The sequence below is a fragment of the Pelodiscus sinensis genome, chromosome 24, assembly GCF_052426305.1.
Source record: "Pelodiscus sinensis isolate ZL-2025 chromosome 24, ASM5242630v1, whole genome shotgun sequence".
Lineage (NCBI taxonomy): Eukaryota > Metazoa > Chordata > Testudines > Trionychidae > Pelodiscus > Pelodiscus sinensis.
This window is the reverse complement of record NC_143075.1, coordinates 15,054,481-15,072,427: the sequence shown is the minus strand read 5'-3', so window position 1 is coordinate 15,072,427 and position 17,947 is coordinate 15,054,481. Positions and strand designations below refer to the sequence as shown.

General features: G+C 59.2%; 1 protein-coding gene across 2 annotated transcripts in view; it reads right to left on the bottom strand.

Moving 5' to 3' along the window:
* Positions 1-981: 981 nt before the first annotated feature.
* DISP3 (dispatched RND transporter family member 3) overlaps positions 982-17,947 on the bottom strand; it is a 71,367-nt gene continuing 54,401 nt past the window's right edge. For both annotated transcript variants that reach the window (XM_075906184.2, XM_075906185.2), the window contains exons 14-21: positions 15,771-15,901; positions 15,487-15,662; positions 13,410-13,536; positions 10,956-11,101; positions 10,285-10,444; positions 9,777-9,890; positions 8,006-8,172; positions 982-7,048 (exon numbers count right to left, since the gene is read on the bottom strand). In XM_075906184.2, the coding sequence (XP_075762299.2) occupies positions 6,686-7,048; positions 8,006-8,172; positions 9,777-9,890; positions 10,285-10,444; positions 10,956-11,101; positions 13,410-13,536; positions 15,487-15,662; positions 15,771-15,901 (1,384 nt within the window). In that variant the 3' untranslated portion in view covers positions 982-6,685. The remainder of the gene's footprint in view (positions 7,049-8,005; positions 8,173-9,776; positions 9,891-10,284; positions 10,445-10,955; positions 11,102-13,409; positions 13,537-15,486; positions 15,663-15,770; positions 15,902-17,947) is intronic.

Genomic DNA, 17,947 nt, shown 5'->3' with positions numbered 1-17,947 from the left:
AGACAGCCTGCGAGCGCGCTGTGACCCTGGGAGAAACAGGAGCAAGAGGCTGCTTTTGGGTCTGCTGTTGGCTGGACGGAGTTGGGGGCCAAAACCAAAGCCCACTCACTGCTCCTTTTCATCTTGGTTTCCTTCTCCGTTTAGAGGCACAGGACTTTTGTACGTTCCTTGTAACTAAACAAGACTGCATCTAAGAAAATACCAGACTCCATCGATTTCTCCTTCCAACCAGCATGTCCCCAGGGCCCTGAACTTTGATGAGCGGCTCAGGTCAAAAAGGAGCAACAATGTTTTACTTCCTTTTGAGGAGATGGGTAACATTGGGATGGACTTGAATGGGTGGGAGACGAGAGGGCAAAGCAGCACCACTGCTCATGACCAGCAGCCCTTGAGCAGGTAACTGGGTAATAAAAGACGAGGGACAGCAGCAAAGTCCTATGATAAGACTCTGGTCACTGCATAGGATGGTCATCAGCCACCCCTTGTGTTGGGAATGGATTTAGGAGACCTGTCTTTTCTTACCAAGATCCCCAACTAGAGTTAAGCATCCTCCTCCCAGCCGGCACAATCCATGCAGAATTATAACCAGCTATAGAGCTTGGTAACCCACGAGAGCCGCAGTCACTGACTTCAGAGCCAGAAGGGACCAAGATGATTATCTAGTCTGACCTCCTGCACACTGCAGGGCACAGCACTTTATCCACCCACTCCTGTAATGGGCGCGGAACTGCTGGTGGAGATGCTGAAGGCCTCAGATCTTGATCTCATCCTGACACTCGTAGAGCTGGTCACCCCAGTGCAAGGGAGTACCATGTTGGTGCGAAGCACTAGTAAATCAGAAAGCAATCCGGCATGCACGTTGCACTTGGGTACATGGTGACAGCTCAGACAGGGAATCTGACCCAGAGTTTAGGGGATCCCCAACTGTCGCCAAACTGTGGTGCAAGCACTGAAACAGACCGACCAACCGAGGCACCAGTGTGAATGTCAAAATCTTTTATTTACAACAGTCTCCAAAAGTCAAGGAACACCGAAAGTAGTGCTGGCAGGAGAGGGCCTAGAAAAGTAACGCGGGTACATGGCATCAGGGATTGTGCTACGTCGGAGAGCCAACACTCTCGCATCTGCCCACAATAACGTGAAACACGAGGCAGCCCAGCCCACAGCTCTCCACCCACCCTCTGCTCCAACTTCCCAGATCACACGGGCTCCTGCTCCCCTTTCTGTGCCCTCCCTGCGGCCTTTCCTGCCACGGGGGGATTGCCATTGGCCCAGGTGCAGGGCAGAGGGAGAATGGGGCCCCGTGCAGGATAGCTGCCTGCTCACAATGGAGAGAAGAAACCAGATCTTGGTGGATGTGACCCCAGGCAGCTCGGAACCTAACCTGGGGCAAATGGCAAATTAGCTGATGTTCCCCCCCCCCTCCCCCCCCACACACACGACTGTGTTAGCTCGGGCCGAGCTCTGTGGCACGGAGCCTCCAGGCGGATTAAAACACGTGAGCTGAATCGTAAATGCTGCCCACCGTGAGGCAGGGTTTGAAAAAGAATAACCGGGAGGCTTTGCGTGTGCCCTGCTTGGCTGTAAATCAATTGGCGCGGCTAAGCTACTGGTGAGGGCGGGAGGGTTTCTGTCAGTTGCCGCGGTAAACAAACAGGCCTTTTAGAGCCTGCCAGGGGAGCCGGATTCTCCAGCCAGAAAATTCAGGGCCAGAAAAGTCTCTAGAGACCGGGAGCTCCCAACACAAGCCGGCTCCAGCGACGCCACAGGCGGCACTCCCAAGAACGACCATCCCTTCTGCCCTCTGTGGGCTGTTGGCCTGTCCCTCTCTCCTCGCCCAGCCAACGCTGCCGTGGTTTTCCCCATTCCTTTTTCCTACAGGGTCTGGCACCAGCCTTGCCCGATGTGACTATGTCCCATAGGACAGTGCCAGCACCAAAGGGCTGTGCCCTCAGACCGGGCAGGAAAATCCTCCAAAAGGGAGTTTGGACACCATGCCCCACTTGGCTCCACGTCTGAACCTGCCACCAGAGGAACTTTTATGCCCATCTCGATCTGGGCTGGTACTATCAGCCCAATGCAGGGGATACCCAGTGACTCAAGGAAGGCTCCAGACTAGGGGTGAGCTCTGGTTGGGTTCCCAGCTTTGCCACTCACCTAGGCTGTGTCTACACTGCAAGGTTTTTGTGTAAAAACAGCCACCTCAAATGCATGTTTGTGCAAGTAAATCGGCAGTAAAACGGCAGAACAGAGGGCTTTTTGCAGTGTAGATAATCTCCTTTTACAAGGCATCGCCTTGTTGCGCAATAGCTGTAGCGCAAAAAGGAGGAAGTGTGGATGCTCCGCAGGGGTTTCTTGCGCAAAAAGAACCTATCTGAAAAAGAATAGGTGATCTGATGGCCAGTCTGTGAATGACCATCAGAGCTTTCTTGCACAAGTATGTCCATGCAGTGTGGACGCTCTCTTGCGCAAAAGCACATCGCAAAAGCAATGCGCTTTGAGGTGTGGACGTGCTTTTGTGCAAGAAATTTTGCACAAGAACTCTTCCGCAAAAGACTTCTTGTGCAAAAACCCTGCAGTGAAGACGTAGCCCTAGTGTATGACCTGGAATAAGTGACTTGCCCTCAGTTTCCCCTGCTCGCCCCCATTCACCATAGACTATAAGCTCTTTGAAGCAGGGACTGCCTCCTAGCGTGTGTCTGTCCAACACCTAGCACAATGGCGTCCTGCCCAACTTGGGGCCGCTTGGTAGCGTGAACAAAAGTTGCATTCATACTGCCCACAGTACAGCCGTGCCATTGTAATACAAATAGCAATATCCATCGGTGCCCACCTACGGCCGAGCGATAGGAGGCACCTGCTCGCTGCTAGGAAGGAGTCGGGTTTCTCATTTACGGGAGGTTCCATGCTTTTGGAAGGCTTCCTCCTCCCAAACTGAATCATAATGAAAACTCCCAGTTTTGAAATTTTCCCATGAAAAGAAATTCTGGAAAAAAAATAAGTTGGAGCCAATTGAAATGTTTCATCTGGGGAAAGTCTAATCGTTTTGTTCCAATAATGGCCTTTATAGGATAGTCTATATAAAATTCTTACATTTTGTAAAAAATTGGGTTTTGAAACAGAAAAATCAAAATGGTCCAGGCTGCAACAGTGGAACCAGAGCGTGCATGCCAGGGAGATCAGCGAGAGGTAAAAGCGAGAGGGGCCAGAGATGTTGCAGCTGGGCCCCTGAGGGAAGAATGGCTAAAAGCAGGCTGAGACGTGATTATCACCAAGTTTCGGGGGCAGGGCAATTTAGAGGCTATGAGCTGGGTGGTCTAGTGGATAGAGCACCGTCCCCTGGGGAGTCAGGAAACCTGCATTCTATTCCTGGCTCTGCCACTGGCCTGCTGGGTGGCCTTGGGCATGTCCCTTCCACAGCTCCGTGCTTCTGTTTCTCCCCACTGTCCCTCGCCCTGGGTCTTTCCCCATAGAGGATCTCTCTGTGGTAGGTTTTGTCTCCCACTGGGCACTTACATGGCACTGACACAACGGGGCTGCAGCCTCCCCACTATCTAACTTATTCTGCTTTTTGCTCTCACTTGTCCTTCCCCGTCTAACACCTTCCAAAGCCACAAGCAGAATGTCACAGCCAGCCCCTGACAGCCTGCCAGAGCTGGGATGGGCAGAAAGAAACAATGGGAACTCCTCTGGATGCAGGCCCCAGCCCTCCTGCGGATTGGCCCAAGGGACCATCTCTCAATTAATGACGACACTTTTGGTGATTCTTAAGACCTGCCCACCCTTTGTGACACACACACACAAAGCGAAGCGCCTGCTCCCCACAATGCACAGCACAACGTATGGACAGCCACTCATCTTGCGGGGCCCTGGATGTCCGACATGTGGCAGCCCTGCCGGGGAACCCAGCACCTCACCAGATTGGACCTGAGAGATGCCAGAGGTTTCCGGCTGCTTTGTTTCACCTCCTGGGGGCGGCTGAGCTGGTGATCCTGGCGTGCCGTTCCCAGACATGACTGGAGGGGGAAGGGCTCGCACCAGTCGTCTTTCTATAGGCTGCGTAAATGAAGACCACGCTGGGCTCGCATTCGCTCTGATGCGCCGTTTGCAGGGCTAGACACAGTTCTCTGTCTCAAGTCAGACATGCCAACCCCTCTCCCCCTCCGCACAGTGGGAGTGACTTTCTCCAGGGACTCTCTGGGGTCGTCTCTCCCCCACACATACACTGGCCCCTTTTCCGCTTGTCTGATCGCTGACCTGGAAACACATGAACAGGGACTTTAATCAGCCTCAGGAGGCCGATGCATTTGCTCAGTTCACGTCTCGCTGTCAGGCCAGTCATTGCTTTGGGGAGACGGTTCAGTGCCATCTCCTCCATGCTCTCCCGCTGTGTCGCACGCACACGCCTGTGTCCCAGCCACGCTGCCACGGGGCTCAGTGCACGCCAGTGACACGCCGAGGGCTGGTTAATTAAGCTTGGTGTTGGGGTGACAGAGCAAGCTGGGGCTCGGAAGCAGCACAGGGAATCAGGGAGCACAGGGCTCCAGAGCGCGGGGGTCAGAGACAAGGAACCTGCCCCTGCTGCTGTCTGAGCTAATGAGGACTGACTAATGGGCCCAGGATCCATCGAATGCCCAAGCAGCTGTGGCAGGAAGAGACAGCTCAGCTGGCAATGCAAGCCCTGGGTCGGATTCTGCTCTCGCACCAGGGCGGCTTCTCTGCCTCCAGTAGAGTGGCTCCTCATTTCCTCTGGCCCCGGGACCACAGACAGGCTGAGCCGCCCAGGAGACATCTGGGAGCTGAATGGATAGGGGGTGAAAGGGATGAAGGGCCCAACCCTGCAAGCAGAGGACTGCTGAGCCCTGCCGTGCTAGCCAACGGAAGCCGAGCACCTGGGACGGTCTGGCCCTACATCCAGGGGGAAATCATGCACTTCACAAGGCGCCAAGAAATGCACAAAGTGAATTTAGCACGGACTCCACCAGGGACCTGACCTGGGGGCACTTTCCCAAGCAACGTGACCACAGGCCCAGGGAGCAGACTGGTGGGAGGGGGGACAGGGGATCCACCCCCCTGAGGCGCTTACATTTGAAAAATCCACATTGCAAACCCGCCTCCCCCGGGGCTTCGGCATCTGCCAACCAGGGAAGAGCCCAGCCCCGCTCCTGCTGTCGCGCCTCCTGGTAAATTACGTTTGGTGCAGCTCCCCGCAGGCCTGCCCCACGCCCCTTCTGCCAGAGACCAGATGTGGTGCCTACCGATGCACGCCTGTCGCGCTTTCCTTTTTAAGACGATGATGGAATCAGCGATGCCTAAAATGTACTCGCTAATGGCACCGCTTTGCAATTTCATTTCATAGGAACCATCTGCTCCAAGCCGGCAGCTGCCAGGGGCTGCACCGAAGCTGCCACGACGGATGATTCCCCCTCCCCCCTCCATGGGATGCGGGCTTGGTGCATCATTGCTACCCAAGGCAGAGGCTGTGGTGTGGGGTTGGAGGCTCGCAGTTCTCCCCCTGGTGGCGATGGGAGGTGTTACACACGCAGAGCAGCACAGGGCAGGGACGGGAGCGGCAGGCGCCGGCGGCTGTTACTGCCGGAGCCGCATGGCCGGGCCTGGAGAGACAGGGCAGGTCACTGCTCTCCTGCTCGCTGCATTGCTGGCTGCGAACCCGCCCGGGATCCAACTGCCCAGCGCGAGGGAGGGAGCAAGGCGGGAGCGTCGGTCCATTCGCTGAAGCCGGGTTTGGCTCTGTGGTGCCTGCCGGGCAGAGGGGGAAGATGCTACCTGCCGACAATCTCCCAGCTAATGACCCCAGGCTGCTGCCCCAGAGTGGCTCACTGGGCAAAATGAAGCGAGCCCAGGGGTGGGGACAGGTCAGAGTGTGTATCTGGGACTAGTGAGGAGGCAAAGTGGGAGGTGGGTGGAGACGCTCATGGCCCTGTGAGCTTCACCTTCGCTCCAGGACAAGGGAACAAGTGCCCAGCAGGCTCATCCCCCGCACACAACACAGGCGCAGGAAACGGGACCCCAAATCCCCACTGTGCTCTCCAGGCTACTCCTGAAAAGGACGCCCTGGCAGCTGCATCCAGCCAAAGCAGACAGAGAACCTGACGCGACAAGCGAGCTCAGCCCAGAACAGCCAAACCCAGCTGGTGTCCGCTAGAGATCCCCAGAGCCTGGGGCTCGCACCAGTGGCAGCAGATGCTTCCTTAGGAACCAACTCCCCTTCGAGAGCTCCAATGCCCCCACCTCCCTCGTCTCGGAGGGCCAGACCCTCGGTGGGTGTAAATCGGCAGAAACAGATTACCCCTGCCAAGGATCGGGCCCAGGGGATGAAATTCACAAGGCCTGCCTCTCACTTAAGTCCTATTTTGAAGGATGAAGTGGAACGGGGCGTATACATCACGGGGGTGTCCTAGAGGGGACGGGAAGCCAGGGTCTCCCACCCCTCCATTGGTTAACGGAGAAGGCGGGACCCTCCCCCCTCCACACGCCCTCACTGCCGTCCATCCGTCACCGCCAAAATAAATACAAGTTTAGAGCAAAACACAGTAGAAAATAAAGTGCCTCTGGAGTTGAAAAAACGTCCAGAAAAAAAGGGATTTTTTGTTTTCATTTCTACAAAAAATATCCTTTAAAAAAAACAGGGCAAAAGAGAGGCGGGGGCGGCTCAGGGCAGGGACTACAGGGACGTCCCGGTGGGGAGGGGGATCTTCACGCCGCTCTGTAGCAGTGCCAGGCAGATGGCCAGACCCAAGACGCCGGCCAGGAGCACCCCCGCCAGGGCCTTGAGGAAGGAAGTCCTGCTGCGGGTGAAGGTGCTAGGCCCCAGAACGCCCAGCAGGGCGGTGCTCACAGTCAGGGTGTACAGGATGGAGACGCCCGTGTTCAGGGCCACGATCTTCCCGAACTTGGCAAAGGGAGCGATGATGCAGAAGAAGAGCGGGATGGTGGCGATCACCGTGGTGACGGCGCTGGAGACGATGGCCACGCCCACATGCCGGACGGCTTCGATCGTCCTCCACTGGCGGCAGGAGGCGGGGTCCTGGCAGGGCAGAGGGCAGTATGAACGGGCGGCAGGTGCTTGCACCCAGGAGGGCTGGGGCCTAATCTGCCTGGGGAGTGTAGCCAGGAAGCTCAATGGTGCGCGTCATTCGCCCACAGCCCGGCCTGATCCCAGCAGAGACGAGCCCTCTAGGGCAGCATCTGGTCTCAGCTACCCCTGCGTCCATTCGGAGGGACCCCCAGATGCCAGCGGAGTCCCTTCCAGTTTGAGGGATGGAACGCTGACCCTTCCATTGGAGATGCCCCAGCACCTCGGCCCAGTCGCCCCCGGGAGCGGGAAAAGCCTGCACAGGCCACAGACGCGTTAGGAGGCACCTCATGGCCCTTCAGCTGTACCGCCCCGAAGACACGGCCAAGCGCAGCCAGGCAGGGCCTGTGTCTATGCTGCACTACACGCCCCGCAGGCCCTGCTAACTGCCTCAGGCTCGCAGGGCCAAAACCAGCACAGAGCCCAGGCGCCAACACCCTCCCCTTGCAGGTCCCCAGCCTGAGCCCGGACAGCAAAGCTATTTCCAGCCCCGCAGCCAGAGCCGGGCGTCGGGGCTGCGGTGCTCTGGAGGCTCTACAGACACACCCATAGCGGGAGGGAAGAGAAGGGTGAGCTGGGCTTAGAGACCACCCAGTGCAGGGCCTGTCCTCATAAGGGCAAAGAACCGGGAGAGGCCGGTCCCAGGGACACGGGCACCAGCGCGCAGCAGGACACTGCTATGAACCCCACTGGGAGTCGCTGCACAGCTGAGTCCCGTGTCAAGGCCTCAGGGCACTGCCTGGGCACCAGGGAGCTGATCTGGGGCTGATGGGGCAAAGGACTCGTCCCCCCCAGCGCTGGTGCGGCCCAGGGAGGAGGTAGCCTCCCCAGCTCCATGCGAGGGGCGGCCGTGGCACAGCTCCATGGGCCCTCGCGTCCGCGTGAGGAAAAGGCCGGGGCGGAACTCACCTCTACCTGGTGCAGGGGCAAGTTCTCCCCCGCCAGCAGGTAGCCCTCCACCAGGTGCACGCAGTAATCGACGGAGGAGCCGACGAGGATGGAGAGAGAAATCGCCTCAACGGCTCCCATTTCCCAGCCGGCCCAGTACATGATGGTCACCACCAGACAGACAACCCCTGCACAAAGAGGCCAGAGGGGAGCAGTAAGTGAAGCCAGACTTTGGGCTAGATCAAGCCATAGATGCCTGGACCAAACCGGATGCCAGTGAAGTGGCTACAGTCCTGGGACCCAGCTAGTCTCATTTCTACCAGCTGATCCCTTCCTCCCCACATCAGACGGAGAGAGACGTTGAACTAGACCCGGGCTCGCTGCCCTCCTCCCACGGCACAGACGTTTGCCGAGCGTCGGAACGTTCTGACCGTCGGGCTGGAGAGCCAACACCTCAAAAATATTCCAGCATCTACAGGCCTCAGCATTTTCCATTTCAGCCCAAGGACGTACGTTTTTCAACAAGATCAACATCAAAATGAAGTCTTTTTTCCGTCTAATCAGCTTACATTTCAAAACAGAAAGTCCCTTTCCACCAGCCCACTGGAAGGTCTCATTTTGTTACCATTTTTTCTAGTTGGGAGTTTTCGAAATAGCCCCTGGTCCGCAGCGGCTGTCTACACATCTGAATTGGTTTGGCAAAAAACATTTGGCTTAAAAATTCCCGAGCATCTCCGCTGAGCAGCTAAGGGCAGAGAACCCAAATTGTGCGCTCAGGTGCTAGGGTAATGGGCGGGGCACTGACAGGCAAAGGGGCGGGGCCTCACATAGAAGGGGCGGGAGCAGGGCAGCCAGCCCTGAGCGTTGTCTGGCATGTACCATGCCAGCCCCCAGCGCCACCCAGAGTGCGGCACGTCCTGACTCCAGCCATTAGCACTGCCGGCAGCAATTTTAACGGCCTGGGGCTCCAGCCGCCACTGCTGCTCCCCTGAATTACCATGCCTGGGGCAACTGCCCACTTTGCCCCCTCCTGTGGGCAGGCCTGTTGATGCGGGACAGTAAGAGAGAGACAGACTGCGCATGGGGGTATCCAGCCGGAGGGCCACTGGCAATCTTGGAAGCACAGCCCAAAAGGGAAAGGGGGCGCCCCCCTCACACAACCCTCTGGGTGTGCTTGTCTGAGTTACGCGCGTTTGGTTTCTACAAGAAAGTGATGTTTGTTTGTGAGTCATGAGTGGGAGGCACAGTCAGTTTAAAACGATACATTTGCTTTTTTAAAAAGGGAAGTTTAGCAACATGCTCGGTCCATAATATCGTCAAATCACCAGCCAGGGAGCGGGAGGCTATTTACAAATTTGTTTAAAATACTAACAAACCCACTAAAATATTCAGTGTTTATAATCCCCCACTGAGGAGCTTTGGAAAGGCGAGCGATTGTTATGCAGAACACGTGGGCCTTAATCACATTATTATACATCCGAGGCAGGGCTGGAGTTTGTGTAGCTAAAACCGTTATTTAAACCAGCAGAGGAGCTTGTGTAGAGAAAACCAGATAGAAAAAACCTGCTTTTAAGATGGGGACCCTTCGCTCACATGGGTCCAGAGTTTCCTCCCACTCACCCCCGGGGAAATGAGGAGAGGGGCCAGGTGAAAGGGGGATCGGAATCAGACCCCTCGGAGTCGTGCTGCTGTGCATCAGGAGTCACACCGGTGCAACCCCGGGAGCACAGCCGCGCAGGTGAGAGGAGAATCAAGCCCAATTTGGAGCTGAACGCGTCTGGGGGCTACCTACCTAAAATGCTGAGCAGCACTGGCAGCAGCAGGAGCAGGTGGGTGGTGAACACGGCGACCGCGGCCACGCAAATCACCAGCGAGAGGATGAGACCGTACAGGGCGCTCTGCACACCTGGAAGAGAACAAGCGGCAGGGTTCCAGCCCCGGAAGGCAGCAGCTGCTGAGCCGAGCTGTGGGGAGATCATGCCCCTAGGAGCTAGCTCGAACTGGGGCAAGAGGGAGGATGAAGGGGATGGGGCAGTGGAGTGAGAGTCAGGGGAGCCAGGTGGCTGGGTGACCCTGGGCAGATCTCTTCTCTTCAGGCCTTGCTTTCCCCTCCCAGCCTGGCTCTAGTCTCTTTAGCCTGTGAACTCCTGGGGCAGGGTCAGCGCTCGGGGGGTGTTTGTTCAGCGCTCGGTGGGGGCCACAACGCACGCAAATAAGAAAGCCATGGGGGAATCTAGGGGAGGACCCCGGGGGGTAGGAGGGCAGGCTGCAGAGGGGTGAGAGGAGCTGAAGGTCCCTACCTATGATCTCCATGAAGATCTGTTTCCAGTGCTCACAGGTCTGGAAGCCGCGCCGGAGAGCGGAGCTGTCTGGGAAGAGCTGGAGCTGCTGCTGCAGGAAAGTCTCCCACTTCAGGTAGTCGGCGTAGGTCTGGAAGGAAGACTTGCCCTTGTAGGTCGTCTGCAAGGAAGCCGATGGGTCAGTCTGTGGAGGGGCTAACAGCCCCAGTGTCCCCCATGCACACCTATCCCCCCTGGACCCGGCCCACAAGAGGAGCAGCTGAACTGGTCTGCAGACCCCCCCGGGACAGGCCGGCGAGAACGGCTCCTTCTGGGGCAGCACGTCCGCTCCGGGCCCGGCTCAGCCAAACCCTTGGTGCGGTGCCCCGGCTGCCGCAAAGCCAGGCTGCTGGGCCCGCCCGCGATCACCACGGCCTGGCCGGCTGCGGGGGCTGGCGAGGAGGCAGGGGGGTTTGCAGCTCCCAGGTCGAGTCTGCAGCGTGGGGAGCGGAGGAAAACCCTGGGGCTCCCCAGGCCCGCTCTGCAGCCTGCGCCCAGCCTGGCCTCCTTGGTCGGGGCTGCCTGGAGGGCATGACCGGCGGCCGTAGGCGCCCTCGCTCATTCTCAGCTCCAGCCAGCCCGACGCCCATCTGCAGCGGGGGAAGGGACGGGGAGCACGGAAGCGCCCTCACCGATTCAAAGGCCATGGAGATCCACTGCACCTTGCCATCCTTCACGCCCACGGCCCCGTGGGAGAGCTGCCCGGGGAGCAGGTTGGGCTCTGGGAGGTTCTTACACTCAGGGTGCAGCATCTGCAGAAAGGAGGAGATGCTGTAGCCTGGGGAGAGAGAGAGGGAAAGAGTGGGGCGGGGGGCGGGGCACACAGGAGCAAGGGGGCAGAGAAGACAGAGTTGCAGTTCTTGCTCATGAACGGCTGCTTCTCCCATCGCCTGTGTGGCCCTGGCTACAGACTTGGATTCTTAGCACCAGCCGGTGCCTTGCGGAGGCCGAGAGCAGAGGGCATTTGCGACCTCCCAGAATGGGGGGTAGGCCAGTGACCCCTCCGGCCTCAGCTGATGGGGGTCGGCACCGCTCGCCTAGAGCCAGGGCAGGGCACCGCATTATGCCAGCCTAGGATCGGGGCCATCCGTAGGCATGCACAGAGTACGCGGCTGCGTAGGGCACCTGAGAATGTGGGGCACCAGATGTTTGGGTGCCCCTATGTAGCCATGTGTGATCAGGAGACCACAGACAGCCCTGCCCATTGTCCGCTGGTTCCCCGCTGGCCCAGCCCTTCCCCACGGCTGCTCTCTCAGCCACCAGCTGCAGGGCTGCCTTCGCCCTGCCCCTTCCTCCCCCCGCCATGTGCTCAATTGGCCAGCTGCCAGCAGCCTGGCTGGAGGGGAGAGGAGCCTTCCACCTCTGCAGCTCCGCAATGACCCAGGGAAGCCCTGAACCGTGGCAGAAGCTGTGAATGGGGGAGGCAGGGAAACCACAGGGCGCGTGTGTGCGAGGGAACCTCCAGCCCTGGCAGAAGTTGTGCGCAGGGGGATGGGGCAAAGGAAGCCACGGGAGGGGGGTATGAAAGAGAAACCCCGAGCACCGACAGGAGCCACGTGGGGCAGCCTTAGGTAACTTGTGTAGGACTCCGGGCCCTGCCTAGCTTTCCACCTTCCTGCCCTAGCTGTGAGCGGGTGGGACTGGCCGTCAGAGAACCCCGCTCCCCCCGGCCTTTACACTGGTGTGAGAAGACAAAGGGAGACAACACCCCAAATCGCCAGGACACGTTTGCCTGCTGGTGAGTGGCAGGTGTCAGCAGGCAGGGGGGCACCTCCACGAATGTGGGCGGCCTTGCCCTCCGTTCTCGGGGTGCCTTTCTGTGCTGCTGCCTAAAAGCATCCTGGGACTCCTCCAGATACGAGTTAACTTGCAGCTACAAAGAAACATGCTGCATCATCTCCACCTCGGGCTACTGCCCTCCAGGCCCGGGGACGTGTGTGACATGCCGGGAGAGCCACTACGAAGCGATGCCACGGACCCACGAGAGTTAGCGGCTCAGTCTCCACTCCATGGGGACTGGGACCAGATCCTGCTCTCCCTTGCACTGGGGTAAAGCGGAGGACCCCACGGACATCCTGGAGGGAATGGACTGGATGATCTAGTCCATCTCCAGACTCCCTGATGGAGCTTCTAGGAACGAGGCCACAGATACACACAGCCCAGGGAGATGGATGAAGCTGAAAGGTACCTTGAGGCTGCGATTCCTTCTGCAATCCCTTCTTGCCTGGCTACGGCAGGGGCAGGCAAAATGCAGCCCATGGCTCCCTGCCTGCCCCACCCCACACACTGCTCAAAGCGAACAGTGCAGGGATCACGAGCCTGGGGAGCGGGGCAGCCTTTCCACACTGCCCCCATCTCCAGCACAATCTCGCAGCTTGCAGAGACTGGCCAGTGGGAGCTGCCTGGACTGTATCTGTGGGGCAGGCAGCATGCAAAGTACCCACCACCGGGGCTTGCTTGGAGCTGGAGAGCCAGACCGAGGGACCTGCTGGGCTGCTGGCTGGGAACCACTTAGGTAAGTGCCTTCTGGCCACAGCCTGCACCTGGTACCCCAGCCTCTCCCTCCCCAGCCCTACATAATCCAAATCCTCTGCATACCTGCTCCTGCACCCACACCTCCTCCCAGACCCTGCACCCCCTCCTGCACTCCTCCTCCCGGTCAGACTCCTCTCCTACACCCGCGTCTCCTCCCAGACCCTGCACAGCTATGCACCCAGCCTCCTATCTTGAACTCCCTTCTGCACCCAATCGCTGTCCCAGACCCCACCCCCTCCATTAGTATCATAGAAGAGTGCAGCCCTTGACCACGTACCAAGTTCTGGGAGCAGTCTCCCATTAAAAATGATTGCCCACCCCTGGGCCAGGGCCAGGTCTTGCTCACCCCCAGTTCTGAGCACAGCTAAAGGTTAGCAGCTGGGCCCAGCATCTATACATGACTTCCCCTCCCGCAGCAGACAGGGCGAGGAGGCCGGGAGTTCGGGTTCGCAGATAGCAGGACCGGCTCTTCCCAAGCCCAGCCGCTGCGCCTGCTTGGTGCATAGCTGTGCCCGTGTCCCCGGGATCAGGCCAGGCGGGGGCCCACATACCTGAGGGCAGGCACTGGGCCCCGCCCGGCTTCACCAGCTCCGCGTTGCTGGCGATGGCCTTGCAGATGCGGCACAGGTTGCCAATCTCTTTGAAGAGGTCAAAGCTGTCGTCGTAGATAACGCTGCCCTTTCACAAGGAGACACCACAGCGAGAGCGAAACACGTGAGGCACTTGCCCAGGGCCTGGGGGAGTTGTGGGGGACTGGGGGGGGGGGGGCCCGGGCCTGCGGCTGAGCTCACGACACCAACTGCCCCTTCTCCATACCCCACACTGGGCACCCAGTCTGGGGCCCCAGCGTTGGGCAGAGAGAACAACCGGCATCCTCGCTCCAGGAGCCGGAGTCCTGCCTTGGGAACCAAGAGCAGTGGCATGAAGAGGCAAAGTGGGTGGCTGGGCAGGTGTCGCTGGGGCACCCCAGAACCCTGCCTGGCTCGCAGCAGCATCCAGACAAGTCCAGCGAACCAGCCCGAGCGCCAGATGGGTCACAGCTCTGCCCCACAGGCTCTTCTACACGCAAGGCTACATCTACACTGCGGGTGTTTCGCGGAAGAGGAAAATGCAAATGGAGCACTCATTTGCATATCGCACGCTCTCATTTGCATATCTTCTTCCGATCCTTTATGCGGAAGAGGTTTTATGTGACAAAAAGCGCCGTGTAGACGGGGCCATTTGTCGGAAAAAACGCCTTTTGCGCAAGAGCCTGTAAACCTCACTTTCGGAGGAATAAGGGATCTTGTGCAAAATGGGGTTTTTCCTGACAAATGGCCCCGTCTACATGGCGCTTTTTATCGCAAAAACCTCTTCTGCAAAAAGGATCGGAAGAAGGTATGCAAATGAGAGCGTGCGATATGCAAATGAGCAGGGCTTGACAAATAATCCTTATCCATGGGCGAGTAGATTACAACCCGGAAGAGCCGGCGCAGAGTGACCTGCGTATGCACAGAACCGCGCAAAACCGCACGGCTGGTGAGTGGGGCTCGCCGCCGCTTGGCAAGCCCTGCAAACGAGCACCCATTTGCACTTCCTCTTCTGCAAAACACCTGCAGTGTAGACGTGGCCCAAGACTCAGGCCCCATCTACACCCCAAAGGAGCCCCCCGTTCACTAGCCTGGTGTCGTTAGAGTGGCACATGCCCTCCCGTAAAAGGGTACTTGCAGCTGTAGCATTAATCCGTGCAAAGGACGAGGAACCGTGATCCTGCTATCGCTGCGTCCACACCAGGGGCTGGACTGATTCAAACCATCTCCTACCCAACCTCATGCAACAGGCACAAACCCGGGGCAATCACACCCCCAAGCTAGACAAGGGGAGCGTGGGCAAGTGGTCGCCCACCACAGAAGCACTGGCACATCACGCGGGATCGGATGCTTGATAAGCAAACTGACTCCCGCCCCCTTGGAGGAGCAGTCCAGACAGCTCCTGGTCTGACCTCCCGCTCTGTCCCCTGGCTGCCTTCCAAGCGGGGCTGGTGGGCAGAAAGCGGCAAGGGCTAGTTCTGCCCATACTGCTCCCCCACTGTACTAGGGGAAGCCACCCGGAAATAGAGGGAAGCGGATGTTGGTTGGGAAAGCGCCATCCATGTGCCCGGCTAGCAGACGGGGGAACTAAGCTGCACACTGACAAATCAGACTGAGTCATCTTTAAGCTAATCCCTCTCTGCAGGCCAGCCACGAATGACACAGCAACGGCTAGCACCCCTCCCCCCGCCCGTCAGCGAAGTGTCCCCTCTCAGCCTGATTTTGGGAGCCCCTGTAACATCCACGACACCCCCCAGAGAGGTCTCAGATGTAAGTGGTTGGCCCCTGGGCGTAGGTGGGGTTTTTCTGGAGAGTGTGAAATAATTTCAAGGAGGGCCCCCGAGTTCCATCTGGAGTAAGCTCACAGATAACGAACAGGCTTTCTTAAGGGCCTCATCCCAGCATGGCTGCTTCTGCTCTTTTAGCCGGTCGGAGGTGGGGAGCGATTGCTGGAGGGGGAGGAGTGCAGGTGAGAATTCGGGGGATTAGCCCCGGGGAGGTTTGCCTGCATTCACCACCCCAGGGCTGGCTGGGCCCACAGGCAGGAAAGCGGGTGTACCATGTCTCCGATGACGTGGTTATCTGGGTGTCGGGTGTGATTCACCCCGCGGATGCCGAACACCACAAACACCATGGCCCCCGTGTCCACCAGCGGCCGCACTGCCGGCTTCCCGCAGCCCGTGTTCCCGCACGGGTTGAAGCCCGAGGTGGCCGAGAGCTTCTCCTTGGGGGACGCTGCCAAACAACGAGGGGACGGTTACAAGCCAGGAAAGCAAGGAACCCCCGACGAGCCCTCCCAGCGCAGCCAGGCCCACGCGCCCCCGGCAGCTCCCCCCAGCTCACCCTTCTCGCTGGGCACGTAGAGGAAGCCTTTGTTGGGTCCGTCTGGGCTGGAGCTGAGAAGGCAGCCCGGGGGCGCCACGCACACTCGGCCGTGGTACGGAGGCTTGTGTGACTGGGCGAAATAGAGTTTCCTGCGAGGCAAAGAGCGGGGCATGAGGGAGAACCCAGTGCTGCTGCGCAGTGGGCGCGAGAGGCCGGCACACAGCGGCTCCGTGTGGCAGCACCCTTGGGACACCAGCGTAGGGGCGTGGCAATGGAACGGCACGGGGGGGGGGGAGCGGGAAAGAGGGGCCAGGGATGAGGGAAGGACGGAATCTGGGGAGAAAGTGACTCCGAGGGGGCATGAGTACTGCCCACGGGCGCAGAGCCAGAGAGAGAAGGGACCGGAGGCCGGGAGCCCAAGAGAGGGATTTTCTCTGGCACCAGCAAACCCACCACACTAAGACCGTCAACGATCCCGCCCTCTTGCCCCCAGGGGCCTTTGCAAAGGTGGGGGAGGATCCCAGAGTATGTCTACACTACCACCCTAGTGGAACGAGGGGTACCGGTACTTCGGAATAGGAAGCCTAATCCGAACTACCTAGTCCGTGCCGCGTGTAGCCGCGGGCACAGAGTCCGAACTAGCGGACATTTAAAAATGGCAGCGCCCGGCAATATGCAAATGAAGCCTGGAAAATTCAAATCCCGGGCTTCATTTGCAACTCCGGTTGTCTACATTAACCACCCTAGTTCGAACTAGGGTGGTAGTGTAGACATACCCCCAGGGAACTCCTGACTTCACAGATCCACCTGGCCAGGGTGCTGCAGCCATGTGCAGGCTGGAGAGACCAAACTCATTCCCTCCTGTTCCAAATACACCGGCCACTGCCACTTGAGCTAGACTCTCCATTAGCCATAGGTGGCGTAGGCATAAGGGGCTATGGTGCCTGGCTGAGTAATTCCAATTTGACCCAGCAGAGGGTAGCAGCACACAGCATGTAGCGGAATTAGACCCATTTTCTTGATGAGGAAACCGAGGCACAGAACAATGAAGCCTCTTGCTCAGAGACACACAGAAAGTCTGTGACAGAGCTGAGAAGAGACCCAGGATTCCTGTCTTCCCCTCCCTTGCACTACCTGTGAGGCAGCGCCATTCCCTGGCAGCTGAGCGTTTACGGCAAGGATGGGGAACCTTTTTCGGGTCAGGGACTGATGACCCACAAACAAATCAGTTGGGGACCACACAAAAGTGAGAAGCAAAAAAAAAAAATACAACCCACCCCACATTCCCCTCACACCAGAGCCTGGGGGGGGGACGGGACACAGGCTAGTAGATTTTCTGGCCCCCCATGCTCTGATACAAAGCCAAAATGAGTTCAGGATGTGAGAAGAAGCTGCTGGGAAGCAGGCTAAGGGGGGGGAGGGCTGGGCGGGAGGTAGCACACAGGAGCGGAGTAGGGGCGGGAGGTAGGGCGCAGGAGCGGAGTAGGGGCGGGAGGGCTGGGCGGGAGGTAGGGCGCAGGAGCGGAGTAGGGGCGGGAGGGCTGGGCGGGAGGTAGGGCGCAGGAGCGGAGTGGGGGCGGGAGGTAGGGCGCAGGAGCGGACTGAGGGCGGGAGGGCTGGGCGGGAGGTAGGGTGCAGGAGCGGGATGGGGTGGGAGGGCTGGGCAGGAGGTAGGGCGCAGGAGCGGAGTGGGGGCGGGAGGTAGGGTGCAGGAGTGGAGTGGGGGTGGGAGGTAGGGTGCAGGAGCGGGATGGGGTGGGAGGGCTGGGTGGGAGGTAGGGCGCAGGAGCGGAGTGGGGGCGGGAGGTAGGGCGCAGGAGTGGAGTGGGGGTGGGAGGTAGGGCGCAGGAGCGGAGTGGGGGCGGGAGGTAGGGCGCAGGAGTGGAGTGGGGGTGGGAGGTAGGGTGCAGGAGCGGGATGGGGTGGGAGGGCTGGGCGGGAGGTAGGGCGCAGGAGCGGAGTGGGGGCGGGAGGTAGGGCGCAGGAGCGGGTTGGGGTGGGAGGGCTGGGCGGGAGGTAGGGCGCAGGAGCGGAGTGGGGGCGGGAGGTAGGGCGCAGGAGCGGGATGGGGTGGAAGGGCTGGGTGGGAGGTAGGGCGCAGGAGCGGAGTGGGGGCGGGAGGTAGGGCGCAGGAGCGGAGTGGGGGCGGGAGGTAGGGCGCAGGAGCGGGATGGGGTGGAAGGGCTGGGCGGGAG